We start from the raw sequence: 24,351 nt of genomic DNA on the forward strand, positions 1-24,351 counted from the left end.
TGAAATTGAATATCTATTGACAAGGATTTGCGTCACTTCAGGGAAACTTTTATAAGAAAGCGGAACATTTAGGAAGATATTGGTTGCATGTCTTAGTTACATTAAAGCTAGCAACAGATACAATAATATGAAAGAAGACAGATGGCAAGTGGCCCCAATCATCAGGTATTGCGTGATGTCTCTTTTAGCTTGGGAAGTTCCCTATTCTTGCGGTATTGCTATTCTTGCGGTATATACGTGGGTGTAAAAGAAGAAGTGCAGATCGAGAGCGTGGGAGCCCCTGGGGGAGCTGGGCCTCGCTGAGGAAATATTGTGTGAGAGAGACACTTTGGGGCCTATTCATAGAAAATGAACAGCTGGGACAGTTTGATCAACTTAACCGATTCCTTTTATGCTAGCTGGTGGGGGCTTATCAGGGTCTCATGCCTCAGGTGTGGGCAGAATTGGCCTGCGGTAAAAAATAGACCCCGCTACATTTCCCTCCTCTTGTTCATTTTATTGAACAAAAATTCTTACATTTAGTGTAGTCCTATTGTTGTTACTTCTACAATTTCTATACGTGCTAAGTTATTCACATTCCCTATTCTAATTTTGCTCTCCCCGTGCTAATTCTGCTATTCTCAGGAGGTGCAACTGCTACGGACATGGTGTGCTGGCTGAAGAGCATATCGCTCATTAGGACACAGCCCACATATTTAGAGACAAGTATGACATTGTAACACATGCTGTTTTCTGTGTCTGTAGGCCAGTGTGTTCAAACAGAACATCCTGCCCTAGCAACTGTTCCCTTGTCCCATCTTTATCAATGGCTATTTATTCAATTTGGTACTCTGTGTCATTTAAGCAATATCTCAAGTATAGCACTGTGATCATAATACACTTATAAAGAGAGTTGTCATTATAATGGCAGTAAGGGGGGTCAATACTGCTCGTAGCACCAATTGTCATTTTTTCTCATTGTTCTGAAAGTCTTGAGGCATTGTTCCAATCGTTGGTACGTGTGGTTAGTGTGACTAGTTGGAAGAATGTCTTATCTTCTGCTGTACTTTTATTCTTTACAAAATGTTGCTGAAAAATAATTCAGAGCTTCAGTGATCATATCTGTAAACAGAAAAAAAGTAACAGTTTGTGCCTGTCTTCAAGTAATTTGGGAGGTTTTCAAACACTTCTATTACTTCGTCACTTTCAAAAATGAAGAAAACAAAGTGATGAAGAAGGTAAAGATGTCTTGTTGTCACAACTTGTAGACTGAAGGGTTGGGGCATTTGAAGTTTCAGATGTCTTTAGGTGATGTATCGCTGGGGTCGGCTTACACTCTTCCTTTCTCTGCTGTGTAGCACATGCAACCCATCAGGATGAGCTTGGGATACCATTCCCACTTGGTACTTTTCATGGGACACAGGTTGTTATGAGGCTGTCCTGGATGTGAAGCTGGGGAAGGCACTGGAGGTTTTCTGGTTGCGGCGGAGTAACTGCTTTCTTTGTATGAGAACCAGGAAGTCAGTCACTAGCAATTGAATAGAACGTAAGGGTCCTTGGGAGATAGTATCCGGAGGCCTGGCCTGCTGTGCGTAGCAGGGAGCTGCCTCAGTTGAGTTGTGCTTTACTGGTGGAGGTCTGGCCTGCAGCAAGCAGGGATCTGCCTCTCCTCTAATCCTTCTTTGTTGTTGCTGGTCTGCTGGAGTGGATATTGTACCTGCGGGGTACCTCAGATGACACTATTGGTGCAGGACGAGCTTGCCCTCCTTTGTCCGGCCCTGCTCCTTTCTTGGTGTGGGAGTTGTGAATCCAGGATGTCACCTGGCTGGAGGCAGTGTTGTCTGGTGTGAGCTTTTATCCAGACCCAGTCAACTGGCTGGAGGCCATATGCTGCTTTTGTCCCTTCTTCAGGAAGGCCCTACGGCACCTAACAATGTTAGTCTTTGCAGTTCTTCTTATGGACAACAGAGCAAGTGGTAGTGCATCAATCCAGGTCAGTTTAGTGGATGCACAAATCTTCCCTATATTATTTTTCAATACTCATTTTTCTCTCTCTACATCGCACTCTGCTTGTTGATGATAGGCACAATGTAGTTTCTGTGTAGCTCCTAGCCACTTGCACAACCCCTCAATCACGTGTGAGATGAACGGCGGTCAATTGTCAGAACATAAAAGCATAGGCACTTAAAAGCGTGGAATGAACTCCTTCTGGAGGCATTTGGCAATAGTTTGTGTATTGCTGTTCTAGGATCGGTGTGCCAACACTTACTTGTAGTTTCAATAGGGGGTTATGTTGAAGAAATCCATTTCATGTGGGCAAGAAAAGTGGCATGGGGTAGCGGAAGTACCCTTACCAATTTAGCCTTAGTACCAGCATTTAGAAAAACAGTCTGATCACGTCCTACAAGTGATAAACCATGAAAAAGACGGGCCATGGGAGCAAGCATTATCGTTGGTAAACATATCTTTCCATTTGGGCCTATCCATATTCCCTCTTCTGTTTGCCTTCATCCTCCCCTTTTTCCATTCTTCCTTTTCTTCCACCCCTTTCCAATATTATACTTAGGGACATAGTACATATCATCATCCTTTAGCTTTAGATCATATCATGTGAAGTAGAAGCAATTTGAACCATTGTGTACTTACAACCAGTTACTGCTATATATATATTTTTTTACATCTGCATCAATACATTCTTTACCTAATGATACATAGTCCTTGGAGGAGGTGTGTGTAGCACATTCTACAATTGCAACTCTCTTTAATAGCAACACGCCTTGCTGTCTATATAAGGGCTCGAGCACAGGGTGCCGCCATATTTGTTGTACGTCACGGCACGGTCTCTCTCTGCCAGTCTCTCCGTCTCACAACACCGCCAGCTCCAGGAAGTTTCTCTGGCTTGACCAGGACAGTACCAACAAGAATCAGGCCGATGTGGGCAGAGCCCCATATGGATTATGTTGGATGGCAGTAGATTATTCACTGACGGTGATAGGACCCTGTTCAGTGTGCGACGATCTTGGTTGGCAGCCAGCCACCCCCCCTCGTATGTTCTTGGTAGGCCTACTGCATATCTTTCACAATCAGAAAGTTTACATTGTCGAGTGCTAAAAAATACATAAACTTAGGAACTACATATTATTTTGTATTTCAGAAGTCTGACAGTTGGCACCATGACATATATATAGGGCCACTAGAATTCTGCATTTCTGCGGCAGAATCATTTTCTGCATGATCATGGATTTTTCTTATTTGCCACATAATGCACCATCAGCTGCATAATTTGAAAATTTCCCTAAGAAGATTTTTTTCCAGCTCATACAGGTCACAATTTGTTCAACTAAAACACTAACTGTAATTGTGAGTACAGCACACCCTTTGCAAAATTTCATAGGTCACCTTTCAGTGCATGATTGCTGTTTTCAGGTGTTAAACTGATAGTAATGTGATGCAACTTTTCCCAGGCACTTATAATAGTTGCTAAAATGTCAAAATAAAGACATATTACCACCACAGATCGTGCTGCTTTATGCTACAGAGTTTGCCCTTCCTAGCTGCATAAATTTGACATCCGTGTGACATAATTTCAAAACCCCAGCATCCAAGGTGTTGTTGGCTACAGTACCAGATTTGTCCTAAGGCACTTGCCAGTTATGTTTTACATTTCTGATAAGTCATCAAGTCCATTTAAAAAAGTGCTTGTTACAAATATAAAGCCAAAATCTCACACTGTTGGAAAGTTGCCATTCACATCAGACATTAAAATAAGCACTGGCAATGTGAATCATCTTGTGTTTTCTGTAGTAGAAAGTTAAATACCAAGCTTCATATCAAAATAAAGGTACAGCACGGGCAGCAGCAATGCAACGTTCCCTAATACCCCAAATAATTATAGAACAGGTTGCAGAAGCAGGAGAGAAACCACATGTTTCTCTCACACATACATAACACATATAATATTAAAGGACTACAATACTTTCTAAGTGAACACACAAATACAACTGTCCTTAAAGAAACAGCCAACCCTCGCAAGTAATTATCGCACATTCATGTACTTACAACTCACATAGGATGATGAACCCTCTCCTATCGAGTGTGGTATGATTCATCAGAGGGTTCTACCATCTAGCACTGGGAAGAATCTGAAAGTGATACTGTTCAGTGGTGGTACAGTTTCCTAGTTATGAGTTCCCTAGTTTGGCTAAGGTTATATCCCTAAGGTCGACAATTGTGTTCTCCCTTTGTTAAACTCAGACCTATATTAAAATTGTTTGTGGGCGAGCAAAAATATTTTAGTGGTATCTCCCTACTACAAGATTCAAAACAAGAGGTGTCCTATCTCCACGGTGTATACTATAGTCCCTCACAGCTGCATAGAATGGGAGGTACTCTGTCACAAGGTGCTGGCAGTGCCGACACCCAACGAGCACCTTCTTCCATATGGTGTGGGACTGCTCAATTATCTAAACATACTGTTCACACATTTGCACCACTTTCACCCTAATCGTGAACAAGTCCACTCCTCTGGACCCACAAGTTAGTTCTCTTGGGCCTGCTGGCGACTTGGGATGGTTTACATTAAGGGGTCGATTCCGATTCAGGAAACAAATCCATACGACGATTCGTATTCGTAGCCGTTTCCGTACGAATCATACAGATCCGTCCGAATTGCTTAGTACGATCCATAGGTAAAAAATACGTCCGAATCTTTGCGAACCGTACGAAACACGAGGTGAAATCCGTACGACATAGACCCTTACAGTGAACCGTACAAATCGTAAACATGCCGTACGACCCGATAAGTACAATCCGGGCCGGGGATTGAGTATGCAATTAGTTTGGAAAACGTTGCGTAGAAGCAATTTGTACGGAGAGCCACACATTCACATACGCACCGACTCCTAAACTCAAGGGGTGTGCGCACGGGGTGTACGTACCGTACACCTACGGCCTTGGGGGGGTATGAACCCTACCCCTACGCACCGTACACCCACAATCATGGGGTGTACGCACAGGATATACGCTCCATACCCCTGAAATCCAGGGGTGTACGCACCATGCCCCGATGCACCGTACTCCTGAAATCCAGGGGTGTGCACACCGTACCCGGGGGGGGGGGGCGTTTCGTACGCATTTCGAGTCAAAATCTGCTTTTCCTGACGTTTTCAGCTCTTGTATCAAGAGCGTCGTACGGAGTGTTGTCCAGACGATTCGTACTTGCTGGGTCGGAAAATGATGCTTCGATCCGTACGGATATCGCGTACTGCATGTTCTGAATGCGATCCGAACGGATTCTTGAGTGGTACGGTCCTTGGTACGATTCCTACGGAGAACTGCTTTGGGTGCACATCGTACGTACAGGGACGGTTGGGGATACGATTCGTACGGGAAAAATGCTCCGTACGGCGATTCGGACAGGATTTTAACGAATTGAAATCGGTCCATAAGTGTTGAGAAACTAAGAATATGTTGAAATAATGCACAGTAGTATATGAGAATTATCATAACAATGACAAACAAAAGATAATAAACAAGGTATTTTTGGGGAAATATTATGAATTGACTGTGGAACTTTCTTTAACTCAAAAAAGGTTACCTAAAACCATAACGGAGTGCAACAGAAGTACTCTAACTTAGTGCTTTATTCTTTGTGTACGCATACTCCCTCAGGCCAGGTGGGATACTTCGTGTGCACTCAAGAAGCTTTAATTGCATTTAAACAAACTATTTTTGGGATTCAACTCAGTGTGCCTCACTACTCCTCTATTCTTGATTGTCGACTTGAGGAAGTCACCATGTTCGGCAGCTTGAGGAGAAAGTCACCATGTTCGGCAGCTTGATGGACTGGGCCTCGTCATTGCAAAGAGGGACCTCACCCAACACTGGCATTGAAATGAAATGAATGAAATACCAGCATTTGTAAAGTGCACAGCTACCTCCATAGGGGTGTCCCAGCGCTGGGGGCCCTCTGGAAGATTAAGCGAGCTATTGCCCAGAGTCACATGGTGCTGGGATAACTGTAAAATATAAAACGACAAATATGAACATTGCCGGTGCCATCTTGCTTAGCGAAGGCCTTTGTGAGCGCGTAAGCAGCAACCATTTTAGATATCGCAGCCCTTTCATTCACTGCTAGTCACCTATGATTCACCCTGACCACGCAATCATCCCCAGCACCTTGACAAAGCATGACCAAACATACTGGGGTTATAAAACCTTGTCCTCGTGACAAAGCCCCGGAGCCACTTCCCGCCCTAAACCCATTTGTCCTTTCATCCTCTGCACATGAGCAAGGCCTCCTGATAACCTCCCTGACCGCTCCTGGCTGCTCAATCTGGTCTCAGGCACTAACCGACCCCTGCAGACATAGTTTATTGCCCCCACACGGCAGGACTTGTAGCACTAACAAAGAAGTCTGATTTAATCAATAGCAAGAAACCCTCAGATCTGACCGATCCCACACACTTTTAGATCCTGTCGGAATGTCCAGCTGCAAGATAGCAATCATCTGTTAGATTTGGGAGGGGGGACGACAGCTGCTGGGTCTGTGTGGGAACCTGCTGGAGGCAAGGATGTTTGACCACCAATAAACTAACTGAAATATGTATAAAAGACTGAGCAGCGGAGAAGTTGTTAGAGCACCTCCTGACGATAGCCCCGGTGTCCGAAGCGATGTGTTCTCCTCTAGAGAAATAAACCTGTTCTTCGCCTTCCAAAGCCAGCGCCTGCCTCGTTATTTGATCGCTAAATCTCAAGGTGAATTAGAGGTGGTTTGCACCAAGCGGCATCAAAAGTCTTGGGAGTCTCGCTGCTTTTCATCAATTGGCGCACCAACCTCGGACCCATCAGTGACACGTGGGTCCGGTGAGAGAGATCCTAACGACGGAGTGACCATCTAAACGATTGGAGTGCACCTGCCTGAAAGAGATCCTCGTCTGGCTGCCGATCAACTGAACTTCACCGGTTCCGAACGGACCTCTCTCGAGTGACCTGCGGTCCTGACTGGGACCTTACAGGAACGCTGCATTTTTTTGGAGTGAGAGGAACGCTGCATTTTTTTGGAGTGAGAGGACAAACGGGCGCTGGAAGGGGACGACGAAGAAACTGTCCACAACGGTCCGGGTAAGGTCGTGATATACAACAAAACTGATTGTCTGATTGTATTGAAATTGTTTGCTCGAATACTAGTATTCCGTTCTTTGAAGTTATTGGTAGTAATTGAGGTATTCCCTGCTTGCAAACAAGCGTAGAATAGGAATATTCCCTCTTTTCAGGCAGCGAAGGACAGGTAGTGTGGACCTTTGTCCACGACCTATTGAGATATTTATTTTGACCGCTTGTACGTCATGCCTGTCTTCTCAAAATTGTTTAATTGTTTTGGACCAGACCGTTTGTTAGAGGTCAGACATCCAGCACCGCCGGAAGGCACCCCTAACAAGGACATGTATGTCAAATATGGAGTAGCCATCGTTGCTTACAGCAAACTATGGCACAAATATACTAGAAAGGACAGGGTAAATCAGTGGCCACTGACGGGATCTTTCGATCTCGCTAAAATAGAAATCTTAGAAATAGCACTCTTTAAAAAGAAAACTACGCCAGCCATGCTCGACAACATCGGCCTCTGGCGAAAAGAAGCAAAACAAAGAAAGAAAAGAGATGAAGCCAGACAGGATAAGGAAACACGAAAGTCTGCTTACCAGAACTGTAAAAAGTTAGAAGATGATATCTAAGTAAGAGAGAAGATAAAAGAGAACAAGAAGCGAAAATATCAGGCCAGTGCCCTGTTAGAACGCCTTCAACTCTGTACCCAGAGTTACCGGCTAAGCAAAGAATACACGATGACCTCTTATTGGGTCCCCCGATTATTTACATGCCACCTCCTTATGCCCCTAATCATTCCGTAGTACAGCAACAAGAACAACAAGGTACCAGCGGAGACACCACGGTCGTTTCTGCTCCAATCGAGTCACTTGCACCAAGTGCCTCATCAACGAACACATAATAGGACCAGTAGAAAAAGGGTTACCCAGGGTTCCACGACTAAGTACGCACAAGGGCAAACATTGACAAGCTAGTCAAAACCCTTGTAAATAGGAGAGAAACAGAAGAGTATGTGACAGACATATGTAATTCCTATGACGCAAGTCACAAGTGATTCTTCATTGTGCGCTTCTGCTACTACGCACTTACTGCCTATGAAGAGAAATACCAGGATGTTGGACCATGGAGGCTAATGGCTCTTTATAGAAAAGTGGGCATAGGAGACGAGAAAGACAGCGAGGTAGAAGAACTCTTCTTGTCCACGTTAGAAGTATTCCGCCACCTCATAGAACAAGAGCGGATAGATGCAGACAGAGCATCAAAGCCAGTAACTCCCCCAATAGAGAAGCCAGATAACATGATGCCGATAAAGGAGGCTGCCCTGTATTGGGTCCCCCATAGAGGACAAGGGACTCATGACGACATAAATCACCAGGACGCTAAAGAGAGGGTGGTGTACAATTGGGTGTATCAGTCATGGGACAGGCAGGACATCCTGACATTCCGTAAATCTCTTCCAGATTTACAGAAGAATCCCACTGCCTTTTACACTGAACTAAGTACCGCTTTGGTGTCCACGATAATGACACTTGCCGACATTGACTTGTTCTTCGGGTTATGTTTTCTGGCCGATGTGTGGAAGCAGATCAGGAAGATAAATCACACAGAATTGTTCGGTCATACCTGGGAACAACTCGACACATTAGACAAGCAGCGGAATCCTGGCCAAAAACCAGTTAAATCTATATTGGACCTCCCCGATAAAATAGTGCAGAAAGTAAAAACATTGATATCAGAGAAAAAGATAGACTGGTCCATAGTGACAGCCTGCCGCCAGAAACCACAAGAGGATGTTTCCGAGTATTTTTCAAGATTCGAGACAGTGTTCTCCGACTACAGTGGACAGGACATGTCCACTGCGAATGGACACCACTTATTCGTGCAGAATTACGTTAAAGGATTACTACCGGAGGTATCCCAGAAATGACAGACTAGCGAAAGTAGTTGGGCAGCCTCTAAGCCAGCGGCTGTTCTCCAAATGGCCCAGTATTATGAGCATCAGAAGAACAAGAATGACAGAGCCACAGAAAAGAAAAAGAAAGACTTAAAAGGAAAGAGTAATGATAGCCCAACTCCAAGGGGTGAATACAGGACGGGAATCATACAAAGGAGGATACCAACAGAATGTCCCTAGAGACAGCCCACATTGCTCAATGATCCGCACAAGCAGCAGAGCTCATTGCCCTTACACGAGCGTGTATTTTAGCGGCTGGCACGACAGTCAACATATACACTGATAGCCAGTTTGCCTTTGGGGTGGTTCATCATTTTGGGCTCCTATGGAGGGAAAGAGGGTTCCTGACCTCACACGGAAAAACCCATCCTACATGGAGATCTAGTCTCAGCATTAACAGATGCAGCCCTCCTCCCCAAGCAGTTGGCAGTAATTAAGTGCCAGGCTCACAAGAAAGTGACTGATCTCATTGGCCAGGGAAATGCACTAGCTGACATTACTGCCCGAACCACAGCCCAGGACAGAACCAAAACACGGATGTACGTGACCAGGTCACAAGCAGAACAATGGACTGATGCTAGAACGATTGTAAGGGACGTACAAACAACAGGCACACAGGACGAACTGACTGAATGGGCTCGGGTGGGACTAAAAGACGAGGAAGGCTGCTGGAGGACAAAAGACGGGGACAAATGGCTGCTACCAAATGCCTATCTGATCCCTATATTGACCATGGCACATTTACCCGCACACATAGGATCTGCCCCCATGACCGAACTGATCACCAGAGTATGGCATAACGGTAAGATAGCAGAATCAGCAAAACGACTAGTACAGCAATGCATAGTATGCCTGCAACTCGACCCAGGGAAAGGGACCGTAGTGCCACGGGGAGGGTTTGGAGTCCCCGACCATTCCTTTGAAGTCCTCCAAATGGACTACATCCAGCTAGAAAGGTGCCGCGATCTTAAATACGTACTGGTGATCGTATGCGCTTTTAGTAAATGGGTGGAGGCTTACCCCACCAGCGACAACACCGCCTTAGCCACAGCGAAGGTGTTACTAAAAGATTTCTTCCCTCGATATGGCCTTTGTAGGATTTTATGGAGCGACAATGGCCCCCACTTCGTAGCAGAAGTTATACAAAACATATTGAAGGGGTTGGAGGTGAAGCAAAAGTTCCACGCCGTTTTCCACCCCCAATCAGCGGGCCTGGTAGAGAGACACAACGCTACACTAAAACTGAAGCTAGCAAAAATAGTCTCCACAACTGGGTTGAAATGGCCAGACGCTCTCCCACTGGCATTGCTATCAATGCACTACACCCCAACAAAACACCGACTGACCCCCTATGAACTGGTCTTTGGCAGACCCATGAACATTTGGGCGGCACCAAAGCCAACTTCCATCCACGATGTCCCGGACATACTAATGTCTGATTACCTGTACAAGTTAACGAGCAAACTAACTCTTATCCACCAACAGGTGCTGCATGCCATTCCAGACGTATCCAGGGGCCCAGGACATGATATCCAGCCTGGGGACTTCGTGCTGATTCGAAACTTCCAGAGGTCGAAGAGCCTAGAACCCAGGTGGACGGGCCCCTGGCAAGTCCTAATTACCACCCGAACTGCCCTTCGAGTGGAAGGAAAGAAGAACTGGGTGCATGCGCACCACTGCAAGAACATATCTCCAACACTGACGGCCCCCGGAGAAGTGAACAGCCAAGAAGAGCTCCTGACCGAAGACCGACCAGCCCTGAGTTGCTATCCACAAACAGAGACACTTGAATTGGCAGTGTCTCCCGACCCAACGGTACCATCCAAGGAGGGGTACAATTTGAGGTTGACGAAAGGAGAGTGCTCCGACAAGCAGACCACTAACTGAGTAAAAAAGTCTCAGATCGGTAGCTAACACTACAAGACTACCGGGAGATACGCTAGACGAAAGTATGTGGTCCTGCCAGTCGTCGAGTCTCTGGAAGGTGATGGAATATCCCGGACGACCGAAGAACCACCGCGACGACTCCAAACTTGCCAAACTGCACAGTGCAAAGACAATAACTCTTGTGGCAGCACCTCTCACCTGCCTCTTGCTGATTGTTGCCATTTGGTACCTTGAAGAAAATGCTCCCGCTTACAGGACAATGTCACCCACCATGCAACCCACCACCAAGAAAGAACACTACCTGGTGTCACTGTCGCGGCGCCTCCGAGAACAGCGTAAAGAATTCTGGAACAATTCCTTTGTACAATTATTGCACCAGCACAATCTTGCCGCAAATGCCACGAACTGTTGGATCTGTGGGTTGCTACCTCATGCCACTGAACATTCCATTCCTTTCATCCCTTCACCCTTCTCTGTTCATGGATCCTGCCTTGCCTGGTTAATGCTCCTGCAAGAGAGCTACAAAGACAATGCCACGTCTGATGGGACCATCAAACAGTTTTACAATGAGTTCTGGTTGAATAAAACGGGGAGAACCTCTGCTCCCTTCTGCCCTCTGACTTCGAATGCAACCTTTTCTATGAACATTCCCACCAAAGAAAGAATTGAAATGCAGGTGTACTACAACCCAGCCAGATCTACCTTTTCCTATCTGAAGAAACGAACTGCCGCAACACTGACAGTGGCCTTATCTGTGGTGAACGTCTCAGGCCTTGTCTGCATCGAAGGCCACGGGACTAAGATCGTAGGTCACAGCTCTTGCCAGATAACGAAGACTCTGAACACTGCCGACCCCCCTTCATTTGTTGCATCTCCCAACATGTACTTTATCTGTGGTACCAAAGCCTACACCTGGCTCCCAAAAGGCTGGGGGGCACTTGCTACATTGCCTTTGTTCTGCCGCCAACCTACACAGCATCTGCAATCCATCACAGAGAAAGGCAGTCCAAAGATACAGAACAAGCAGACTCCGCCGCATCACAGTTCCTTGATGCAGCAAAAGGACTCGTCCCGCTCTGGGGCCCGATGGCAAACAGCCGAGCCATCTGACACCTATCACTAGCAGTAGAAACAGACTTGAATGTCACAGCTGGCATCCTCACCAACAACACAGCTGAGCTTCAGGCGGTCTGCTTGGTAGCTTTGCAGAACCGTCTTGTTCTAGACGTGGTACTGGCAGACCGTGGAGGAGCATGCCGCATCTTCGGTGCTAGCCGCTGCACTTTCGTCCCTGACAGCTCGCCTTCAGTCTACAAAGCAAATGAACATCTCCACAGGCTGGCATCCGAGATCCACCAAGAACCAGAGACTTGGACACTGGGAACCTGGTTTTGGGGCACATTAAAGGAATGGGGTTGGAAGTTATTGATGGTCCTCTTGGTTCCGATCTTAGTAATATGTGGCTGCTGTTTGGGGATACACTGTATACCACCCATGTGCTCTCTTTGTTTGAACTCTTTGCGCCCTAAGACTTTGGACACTTGATTCGAAAACATGAAAGCAATGTATGACAGAGAGGTACAGGACATTATGGACATTGACGTGAACTGACAAGCTGGCTAGGATATGTTCAAAGGGGCGACTGTAAAATATAAAACGACAAATATGAACATTGCCGGCGCCATCTTGCTTAGCGAAGGCCTCTGCGAGCGCGTAAGCAGCAACCATTTTAGATATTGCAGCCATTTCATTTACTGCTAGTCACCTATGATTCACCCTGACCACGCAATCATCCCCAGCACCCTGACTAAGCATGACCAAACATACTGGAGTTATAAAACCTTGTCCTCGTGACAAAGCCCCGGAGCCACTTCCCGCCCTAAACCCATTTGTCCTTTCATCCTCTGCACATGAGCAAGGCCTCCTGATAACCTCCCTGACTGCACCTGGCTGCTCAATCCGGTCTCAGGCACTAACCGACCCCTGCAGATATAGTTTATTGCTCCCACACAGCAGGACTTGTAGCACTAACAAAGAAGTCTGATTTAATCAATAGCACGAACCATCAGATCTGACCGATCCCACACACTTTTAGATCCTGTCGGAATGTCCAGCTGCAAAATAGCAATCATCTGTTAGATTTGGGAAGGGGGGACGACAGCTGCTGGGTCTGTGTGGGAACCTGCTGGAGGCAGGAATTCCAAGGATTTTTGACCACCAATAAACTACCTGAAATGTGTATAAAATACTGAGCAGCGGAGAAGTTGTTAGAGCACCTCCTGACGATAGCCCTGGTGTCCGAAGCGATGTGTTCTCTAGAGAAATAAACCTGTTCTTCGCCTTCCAAAGCCAGCGCCTGCCTCGTTATTTGATCGCTAAATCCTAAGGTGAATTAGAGGTGGTTTGCACCAAGCGGCATCGAAAGTCTTGGGAGTCTCGCTGCTTTTCATCATTACCTGCTGCCAGCACCAGGGATCGAACCGTGAACCCTATAGTCTGGAGTCAGGCACCTTGGGCCGCTGCGCCCAACCTCTTCCATTAGAGGCCCTGGCCCTGCCATTCCTTGACTAGGCTCGGAGAATGGACTTTGCCGGTGCAGCAGAAAAACATTTTTATAAATCCAGGGGGTGCCTGGAAAGCAACACAGAATAGAGGGTGAACGGTTGACATATTCAGAATCTCTAGCTTTTTTTTATGTAACTGATTCAGGTGGGCAGCCTAGTAAAAACTTTCTATGCTCATAAAACATGCACCGTTAAGCCATAAATGAAATATAGGTGACAGACAGATTTGTGGTGCGGGTATGCAACTTTCTGGGGAATGTATATGTGGATGAGTGAGTGGATATGAGTTCTGACGCCATTCTCACATATCCACATCAGCATCCTGCAAATTCTGCTGCTTTCACGCAGAGACCTGCTGTGCCGCCTTTATTTTGTGGAAAAAAAACGTTATTAGCATTCAGTACAGTAGCAGAGGGCAACCAGTGAAGCATGTACATACAATCCGAATAATAGAAATAACTACGTAGGTACCAACCCTCCGATGATTAATATCAAACGTGAGACATCCGAGGGGGGCCAATCGACGTACGCATATTAGGAAATGTCAAACCCACCAGAGACGCTGGGGGCTTACCAAGCAGTTGCGTCTGAAGAAAAAGAGGGTCGGTTTCATGGGATCGATCGGATGTGTCTTTAATTACCCCATCCCTCCCTCCAACTCCCACGGCGTCTGCTCTCTCCATCCTATTAAGTCAGATGAAAGAACTAAGCGTAGGTGTGGGCCCATCTCCCACCAACGTCATGCCCGGGCGGCCAGTGTCCAAGTGTCTCATCAGATCTTTTGGGAGTTTAGCTAAATGAGTGTTGCGCGTCTGGCGCTTTAGCTGAATGAGTGTTGCGCATCTGGCCACGCATGTGGTCTTCCTAACTTTTAATTGCCGCCTAATAATTGTACATAGACATCAATTGAACCTTCGACTCCGTGTTACTTTCATAGATCTCCTCAATCCGTTCCCGGCCACCTGACCGGACTCGTGCGTGGCTCACGTTCAATACTTAGCGTGGGGGAGGGATGGTGGGGTACGCAACAAGGACCTGTTTTGTGCCTGCTGAAAATGAGGCGCAGATCACGTGTTACGACAGCGCGCAAGAAACCAAAACGCGCACGCGCGTTCTAACGCTGGGCGCCTTATCGTTTAGATGCTTCACGAGCGGATGGTGTCAGAGGTGAGCGAGTACCTTAATTCCATAGGCTCTACCTCTGTGTCCATTCTGGCAGCGGAAAGTCTAATGTTTATATATAACTGAGGCACAATACATTTAACATAGCATGCAGCTACAAACCAGCTCGGTTACAGATAAACAAAAATAGGCAAACTCATTAGAAGTAGCTCTGTGGAATTACATACTTTATTGAGGCAGATGGGGTTTGCAAAGGAGTTGGAGCCATGAGGCAAATACGCGTACTTCTGGGTTGTGTTTGTAACACCATTTCCTATAGTTGCGCTGTCTGGAGCCTAAAAGCTCGGTCTCCACTGACCGTCTGATCTCGGCGTTATGTTAGCGATGTATTGTGTGCCCGTGTGGTAATCTGACGCATACTCTTTGGAGTGGCGCGCCATTTTCTATGGCGGCTGTTTGGTTGGTTCGCGAGCCACTTAAGTTGAAATCGGATGACTGGAACCCACTTACCTGTCAAAATGAGCTTTCCTCTACCAATGCCCCGTTTAAGTCCAAACAGTGGCTGATGCATTGCAGCGACCCCGGCCCGCGTTCAATCAAATTTCAATGGCGAAGTCCTCGCAGCGCCGCTATTTGGCCAACAACTCGAGCTTCGTGTCACCTGACCTGTCGGCCTGCACATATGATTTCAAGCATTGTGCGCTTGTGGTTCCAGTGGATAACCTCTGCTCACCACCCTGCATAATATAAATCCTTCTTAGAGGCAGACTTTCGCGGCCCTTGACATTTTGAACGGGTGCCGCACAGAGGCTTCCCACAACGGCCTGATGCTCACTATTCATTAATGATGCTCACTATTCATTAACTTTTAGAAGAGACGTGTCCCTAGAGCATATTTACTTAGGTTGTTCCAAATAGTAATGGGTTAATGCAATTTCTCAAATTGTGGAAAAAAGAAATATCAATAGAACCGGTCTCAAAGAAACAGCAGCAGGTTTTTCAGAGTGCATTAGCGTCTTTTCGTTTTGTTTGTATTTATACACTTTGAGGCATAACGAAAGCAATGCAAATACATCTGTTTAAGTTTGTGATATGGTGGATTTTTTACCTATATGTTTAAAAAGCAAAAGATGTTATGTTACTATTGCAAAACACGTGGACAAATTCGGTAGTACTTTGGTTGCCGTACATGATGTATTGCATACACCCTTCTAAAATTGGATTAAAACAAATCCTTTATACAACCTTGTTTTCTGAGTTTTTCCCTGAATGTGATAAATTGGGATCCCATATGTGACATTTTCTGAAGTATGAAATAATGAGAAAATGATACCTCTAGGGACATTTGTATTGTGTTATTGATTATACCCAGTCCCAAGGGGATTATTGGGTCACCCTATTTTTGTATTTGAATGTTGAAAAAGGCATGATTTTATTCCAGATATCATTGGTACTAGTTGATTTAAGTGTGTTGTCCTAAAATTGGTTGGCCGACGATCTCTTTAGCCGGCAGGCTTATCTTCCTATATACATACATGCAAACATTTTAAAACAGAAAAGTGGGAGATTTTAAACAAAGAATCTGGAGAATGTATTTCCCCCATTAACCTCTGTTAAAGCAAAGGCAATTTTACACAGGAGTTTGGCAAAATAAATCAATTTTTGGCTTAAAAAATTGTGAGCCTCACTTTACAAATCTGTTCTATTGCGATTTATGTCTGTACATTCTTCTCAGCGAGTTAAGGACATGTTCCAGTGATCTGTCTGTAACCTACTTGTCCGTCATGCCTTGACCGTTCATGTACAGTGAGTAACGAAAGCTTGTCCAACTCTGCACTGCTTAATCTGTTCTGGGGAAATGAAATATTGCACTTATTGCCTTGTATGAGATAGGGCGTGCTTAGCTATGGTCATGCTGTTCCTATTCTGCGAGGAAGTAATGCTGCACTGCTGTTGCCAGTTTGTACCTGTGATGCAGCGCTACTCCAAAAATAAACTCTGAAACCATTTCACTTATCCCTGAGACACCAGAACATACATCTACTCACCAGTGGGGCCCATATCACTGAGAGTTGCTCACGCACACTTTCTCACTATTCTAGGGATCAGTGAATCTAATGGAGAGCTGCTGTATCATTTAGCGAGATGTCTAATTTAAACTTAACGTTATACTATTTACATCTGCAGTTTTCAGAAATTTACCATGGTTTTATCATCAGAAAATATACATTTAGACATATCGCCATAGGGTCGACAGGTCTGCTAGTAAGAAATTAGGCGTAGGAAAACTCAAGACCAGCTTAATTTTCCATTTCATCTAATTTTATTCAAGCAGTTTTAACATGTCCAAACTTATCTTCTTTATTTATTTTAGCTCTTCAAATGACATTGAGACGAAAATGTTATTCAAACAGTTAATTACCATTTATTTAGAAAATATCAGAAATAAACATTAGCAATTTAGGTTCAGAACACAGGTATTAGCAAAGACTGATAGTTCTCAAAGTCCATTTTCCTAACCTCTCTAACTATAATCCCTCATTAAAGTGCATTTGTGAAAAGGAAAAGTTAAAGTTTCCCAAGTTCCTTACGTGTCCAAAGTAATCAGCAGTCCGACAGCATGTCTAGCAGGAAATCGAAAGAGCGTTTTTTCCATGGTAAAATCAGCACTTTTATACCTTTATCACTAGCTCTATCTACTTAAAAGAGTAACTTTCGGAGAAAAGTCGAGTCCTCATTGGTCAATTTAGGGGTGGATGAGCAAAACCTCATCGTCAATTTATACTTTTTTCTTCCTGTATTGGGTTTTTAATGCCCCCATTGTTTTCTACAGTGCGGCCTAGTCGAGTTCTTCATTTTGCAGCTTTGGGTATAGTTCTCACGTTCAGAACCACTGTTCTCATCACTTGGCAGCCATCTAGACTTCGAGGCCACCACAACCTTGAACTCTCTTCCGCACAGGCGGCTCGCATTCATTCTTGTCATCATTACTGCGCATGCGTCTTGTCTTTCGCTGTCAAAGCAGGCCAGCGACTCCATTTTTAAATAGGCCTCACGAGCCATAATGAGAACTATCATAGAAACAAACACAAATAAACGTTAAATTTGAGGAAAAATGGTCCTTCTGTTTACCTTCCCCCTTACTAAGGTTTTCTCTATTAGTAATTACCTAGCAAAAGCTACATATATGCATAATAAATATACTTACTTTTGGCCCTAATTTCAGCCACATGTACATGTACAAAAGCACATTTACGCTTCATTCCATTATTTTAAAGCAGCATATTAATACTGAACACAACAAAGTTATACAGTTAGTAAATTATGATTAGGGCTCCCGGTTTTATGGTATTTATTTTTTTCACATTTCCGTCTGTATTTATCCATATTTACTTTTTGGTCATTTTATCTGTATTTATCCACATTTATTTTTGACGCAAGAAAAAAACCCGCTAAAGCTAGTATTTTTCCACATTTAATTAAGTTGGCATGCACACTTGCACTAGGTTGTTATAGCTTGTTAAAGCACATTAACCTTGCAGAATTATATCTCATGGATGCGTCCACATCTGTTCTGGGCCTCTCTGTCTCCATGGCACCGCACTTCTTCTGCAGCTGTTTCACTTTTGGAACAACACTCCCTGAAGCTTTCTCTCCCATTGCACTTCACCCACTGCACCTCTCTCTCCCAAAACACATCATTGCTTGCAACAAACCCGGCCTCTGGGGACATTCTAGCCAGCAGATGTCTCTACCAAGTCACCTCATACATGCAGTTGTCTATCTCTGCCCACATACCAGCAAGCATGCCTCTCACTCCTCCACTGAGCACAACACTGCCTGCAGCTTTCTCCCATACCAGCCCCTTCATCCTCCATCAAGGAGCAAATTACTGTCTCTGAACGACCCTCCCCCAATCCTATCACTGCTTTTAGCACTCGCTCTTGTATCATATTCACCTTGCACAACTCTCTCCAACTATTTAGCACAACAGTGCATATTTCCCAAGACATATTTTGCAAATTGCTCCCGGTGCACATTGCAGTTCCTAAGAATCTCTTGCCTACGGAATATGTAAACCCCTGTGGATTTTTCTCCCTTAGCACATTCCCCCCTTGCGGCTCTAGCTCCCAATCTCTGCGTCAAACGGCGATGCCCTAACTTTGCTCTACCCTGCCTCTAGTTCCTATCTGCCACAACACTTCGCTTATGTCCCCAGGCCTCCGTTTACATGTGATCCTCCTTTCTTATGTTTAAATGCAGTGCCCCTCCCTAGCTACAGTTTAGATTACATCGACTACACCCACGGCCACCTCTTTCAAAAAACGTCCTGCCTTTCATTAATCAACCCACCCTTTTCACCGGCACACTCCGATTTGTGGCAAAATACTCCCAATTCCAGTTGTGCCCTCAATCCCCCACACGCAGTGGCAGCTGGTGACTTTTGAAAGTGGTGTGGCAAAAACTAAATTAAAATCTGTGCTTAGCATAGTGTGCCCTCCGCCTGGTGTTTTACTGCTTCTAAACAAAGGAAGGAGTAGTCCCAGGACAGGAGGTCCTAGTACTTAAAAACGGAGAAAAGTGAAGAAAAAGAAAAAAGAAAAAAAGAAAAAAAAAGATTCTTTCTTTTTTAAGAAACCCCTCACTCGCCGACCTAGTCGGTGACATGCTTCATCATTGGGGTCCACCCAAGTGGCCGAGTGCCACTTAGGTGTGCTGCGACGCGTGCAATTGCAGCGGATCTGGTTCTTTTTCAAGTGAGTGTGTGAAAATGAAATTGTGAAGTTTAATAGGTGTACAGTATGTGCTCCCTCAAATAGATTTATTCTGGGGCCAGTGTAACACGGTTAAAAACAAGTGAGATACTTCTAATGGTTATATTGGCCAAATAGTATCAAAGTGTAAGTAAAAATGTGATCGACATGTTTCAACCCTGTTTGATTATAGGTTTTCTTCAGGACCAACTCAGGCGGGACGGGAGGTCTGCACACGCTTAGGAGCACCCTTCCCAGACCCACCTATGTGTATACCGCGTACTCTTTCTTACAGCGTTCTGTGTAAGGGGATCTGAAACAAGATAACACAACATGATAATGATGATGCTCAGGTCAGACGGTAAAAGTATATCTGCGTTTATGCATGTAATGCGCTATATTCAGCATGCATTAATCATGTCCAATAGTGGAGTCGTAACCCGGGTAAAAGCTTGTAATTGGGTTGCACACAGATCCATATTTAATATTTTCAATCGTGGATCACAAGCGTACCTTAAATATTTGTGAGGACACTGATGTGACTGTCCCGTTCTCTGGGCGCAACGAACAGCTTTGCATTAATAGCATCCACTATTGATGGACACCTTGATTTCTCGTCCTATTTAACATAGTGATTTTATATATGAGTCTGAATACAAGCAGAGACTACATATATACCGTGACTAGTTTCAGTCACATCAGTGTCCTTACAAATATTTAAGGTACTCTTGTGATCCATAAGTGTGGCAGGGTATGTTCAGACGTGAGTCCCTTGCTCACTTTGCCACTGGATTCAAGCAAGCCGGGCTGAAGAAGGCTGTAATGACAGAAACCGGTCCTCGGAAGCTTGTTTCCGGTCCAGGGAAGGCATGGCTTGGCAGTTCGGGCTGGACTGTTCCCATGAGGCACAGGGTCAAACTGATTTGCATATAGCCATGTCTGAACTGGGGTGGCAGAGTGGGCTAAAGAACGGTGATGGATTAAACCCAGATCTTTTGACTGGGTGTGAGTGTTTGATTGGTTCAGATGCTCCGTCCATCACCACCCCCTTTTGTACCGCTTTTGGCCGCCATAAGTGTGGCAGGGTATGCTCAGACGTGAGTCCCTTGCTCACTTTGCCACTGGATTCAAGCAAGCCGGGCTGAAGAAGGCTGTAATGCCAGAAACCGGTCCTCGGAAGCTTGTTTCCGGTCCAGGGAAGGCATGGCTTGGCAGTTTGGGCTGGACTGTTCCCATGAGGCACAGGGTCAGACTGATTTGTATATAGCCATGTCTGAACTGGGGTGGCAGAGTGGGCTAAAGAACGGTGATGGATTAAACCCAGATCTTTTGACTGGGTGTGAGTGTTTGATTGGTTCAGATGCTCCGTCCATCACCACCCCCTTTTGTACCGCTTTTGGCTGCCATAAGTGTGGCAGGGTATGCTCAGACGTGAGTCCCTTGCTCACTTTGCCACTGGATTCAAGCAAGCCGGGCTGAAGAAGGCTGTAATGCCAGAAACCGGTCCTCGGAAGCTTGTTTCCGGTCCAGGGAAGGCATGGCTTGGCAGTTCGGGCTGGACTGTTCCCATGAGGCACGGGGTCAGACTGATTTGCATATAGCCATGTCTGAACTGGGGTGGCAGAGTGGGCTAAAGAACGGTGATGGATTAAACCCAGATCTTTTGACTGGGTGTGAGTGTTTGATTGGTTCAGATGCTCCGTCCATCACCACCCCCTTTTGTACCGCTATGACTATGGAATGGCCCTTACTACTGCTTTTAGTGTATCCCGCAGCAGGGCAATGGAGGTGTCTGGGGTGTCATTAGTACCCAGGAAAGTATGAATGGTGTCTGTTATTTCAGTGACAGTGGCCTCATATGTAAAGAGTTTGTGGTTAAGACACCAGGCACAACATTGAGGTGTAGGGCCTGGTAAGTGGCATGTGATATCTATGGGCGAGTGGTCTGAAAGTGCGGCGACACCTATATCCACCCCGTGGTAGCAACAGTGAAGAGTGGGGAGGTGAGGAATAAATCAATTCTAGTGCATGTCTGATGCTCTGCTGAAAAGAATGTGTAGCTTTTTGCAGTTAGGTTGCCCTGTTGCCATACATGCACAAACCTCACGTCCGCCGGCCACAGCCGGCTTGTCGGTGTGAGGGAGTCCGCCTGTCCTGGCCTCTGGACAGACCTGTCTAGGAGTGCATGGAGGACAAAGTTAAAGTCGCCCCCTAATAAGGAAATCAGTGTTGTGGAGTGGCTAATACTCGTCCTACAGCATCTTTAAAAAGGTTTCCTGGTGGTCATTTGGAGTGTAAATGTTTGGAAGTGTGACTGTGTACCCCTTCATATCAATACGCAGAGAAAGGAGTCTGCCTGATAGCTCTGCCTGTGTCTGAGTTACCCTTCGTGGAAAGGGCTTGGCCAACAGTATCGCCACTCCCGTCTTCTTCCCAAGTCCGGAGGGGAAGTATTGCCGGTCAATCCAGCGGGATCACAAGCGGTACCAGTTATCCTTAAGGAGATGTGCTTCATGGATAAGGCAAACATCACAACTATATGCTCTAGGAAGTAGAGGAGTGCTAGGCCTTTCACTGGGGCATTACGGCTTAGTATTTAAACCATTTGATATATGGGTGTGTGAGGCTAGAGAGATAGCAATGGGTTGGGTCTTATAGTCGTGTCCCCTTTGGGAATGTCTAGCGTGTGGGGCCTGAGGTGCGTATGTCAAGGTGAGGAGCAGAGTTAGGGGGAAACATTGAACAAAACAACTGAAGAGTTCCCTGCCTGGGAACACTGCTGTGATCCCAGAACTGAGAGTCCATGTCGTCAGCAATTGGTTGTGTCTGTTCTCAGGCGTAGTATAGGAGGGGAGCTCCGCCGCTAAAAGTGAGAGCCAGACCAAAGGGGGACAGGTCCTCTGGACCGCTCAAGGCCTGAGAGGGTAAGGTATCTAAGGCTGTGTGGAAGTTGACTGCAGTCAGTGGTTGTGGACAGATTGACTGCTTCTTCCTCAGTCATTGTCTGGTTCTGAAGTACTATCCTGCCACTGCATTTGTCACCCCGAGTGGGATGGGTATTCCCAGACGTGGGTCCCGTGCTCTCCATGCCACTGGAGTCAAGCTATCCTGGCTGACGAGGGCTGAAAGCCCGAAACCAGTCCTAGGATGCTTGTTTCTAGTCCAGGGAGGACCTGGCCTGGCCGTTAGGGCTGGACTGTTCCCATTGGGTGCAGGGTCAAGACTGATTTGCATATGACCGGGTCCAAACTGGACTGGCATGGTGAGCAAAAAAATTTGGGATTTAGGCCAAGATCTCTGTACTGGGGTGAATGTATGACATGGTTCTGCATTCTGTCTATCAATTGTTCTTTTTAGAAGCTACAGTTGGCTCAGTAGTGCGACCCACTCTTTCTGGCTTTCCAGCACAGTGTGTTTGCGGAATTGTTTTTTCAATGAGAGGAAGGGCATCACGCCCCAGCGGGTGTGGGCGATGGATGCTCCGGTTGGGTCTGCCTGGGATCTTGCAGCTTGTCCTTGTCCAGCAATGAGCATGCTTCCTCTAGGAGGGTGCAGACACTCCGGATTTCATTGTTTCACATGAAGGAGAGTCGAAATGGTTGTCCCAACTTAGATCTGATCCCTTTATTTCACAGGAGGCTGGTGATGGGCCGAAGATTCCTGTGGTTCTGTAGGGTTATAGGTGAGAGATCTTGGTATAACCACACATTTGCACCCTCAAACTCAATAGCCTTCCTGTCACGTACTGATTCCTAATAGTGGAGACAGGTATGTATGTCCTGAGGCTGCCCTGGAGATAGAGCCGGTCAGCCAGCCTTTTGGGTGTGGTCTAATATAATGTCCTGGTTAGGAAGGTCTGGTGCTACCTGGCGCTACAGGTGGAGGACATAGTCCACTGCTTATAGTGGGGGCCCTGTGATGCGGACATGGAACATCAGGACCTATTTTCAAGATCTCCCAGCTGGTAGTGGCATTCGGCGTTCTTGTCTTGTAACTCGAGACGTTTTGGCGGTGCTAGACAAGCTCCCCTTCATGGGAGTTGCTAGCTTGTTCCAAAGAGTCGACCCTCTGGTTCAATTCACCAAGGTTTCTCCTGTTGTCTTTGACATTCGCTGCTATGTCTTGTTTAACCCCTTCGATGCTGATGACGAGCTGAGCTCGTCATCAGCTACGGCGCTCGTGTGCTGATGACGAGCTGAGCTCGTCATGTAACGCGGCTTTTTGAAAAATCCAGCGCACAGCGGGAAAACCGCTAGCGCGCAAGTGGTTAAGGACTGCGATGTCTTCTCTTAGGGTCCTGAAGAGATTCTCCAGGAATGCATGTGAAACTGGTGAATCAAATTCATGTGGGTCCGTTGCGATGGCCGCTGCGAGGGTGGATGCTGCCTTCAGGGTGCCCACAATCGAATCAGGCTTCTTTGCGGGTGGTTTAGTAAGCATGTCTGTGAAGTTAGTATCCTTTTTGTTTGTGCGGCTTGATTTCATGGTAGCTGTGGTAATCACCGTCGGATCAGGTGGAAGTGGGTCTTGGGTCAAGGAGTCGTGCTGCTTCCCTCCCTAGGAGACCTCTGGCTTAGCTCGCAAAGGGTGAAACCCTCTTGCGCCAGTGTCCCTCTCAGATGTAGCGCACAAAGGGATGAGTATAGCCCAGTGCCAGTGCCTCCGAGGCAGGGACGCGGAGCTTGTTTAAATGTAGGCGTCGAGGTGGGACCTGTGGGTTGCACCACAGGGCCCAGGTTCGCCAGTGAGTGCCAGTTGGGGTCCCAAACACTATAGGCTTCCACTGTTGTGCCCGGTGCACAGTCAGATCCCCATTAGCCCCATAGATGTTAGGTAGCCTTCCTCTTCGTTTGGAAGCCTTGCAGAGCCCGGAGGGTGACTGTCCCGCCACCCCTGCAAGTACTGGCGGCAGAGCTCCGTGGAAATACTACTACGTCGGCGCCATCTTGGACATGTACGTCTAATGCATTTTAGTGCGGTGATGCGG

The 24,351-nt window shown here is 46.2% G+C and overlaps 1 protein-coding gene across 11 annotated transcripts in view; it reads left to right on the forward strand.

Moving 5' to 3' along the window:
* The first annotated feature begins 14,576 nt into the window (after positions 1-14,576).
* KASH5 (KASH domain containing 5) overlaps positions 14,577-24,351 on the forward strand; it is a 3,089,192-nt gene continuing 3,079,417 nt past the window's right edge. For 5 of the 11 annotated variants that reach the window (XM_078655093.1, XM_078655091.1, XM_078655095.1 and 2 more), the window contains exon 1: positions 14,592-14,655. In XM_078655093.1, the coding sequence (XP_078511219.1) occupies positions 14,629-14,655 (27 nt within the window). In that variant the 5' untranslated portion in view covers positions 14,592-14,628. Of the gene's footprint in view, positions 14,656-24,351 lie in introns of all 11 variants that reach the window. The other 6 variants (XM_078655096.1, XM_078655092.1, XM_078655090.1 and 3 more) reach the window with 3 other exon arrangements.

The sequence above is a fragment of the Lissotriton helveticus genome, chromosome 7 (assembly GCF_964261635.1).
Source record: "Lissotriton helveticus chromosome 7, aLisHel1.1, whole genome shotgun sequence".
In the NCBI taxonomy this organism is placed as follows: Eukaryota; Metazoa; Chordata; class Amphibia; order Caudata; family Salamandridae; genus Lissotriton; species Lissotriton helveticus.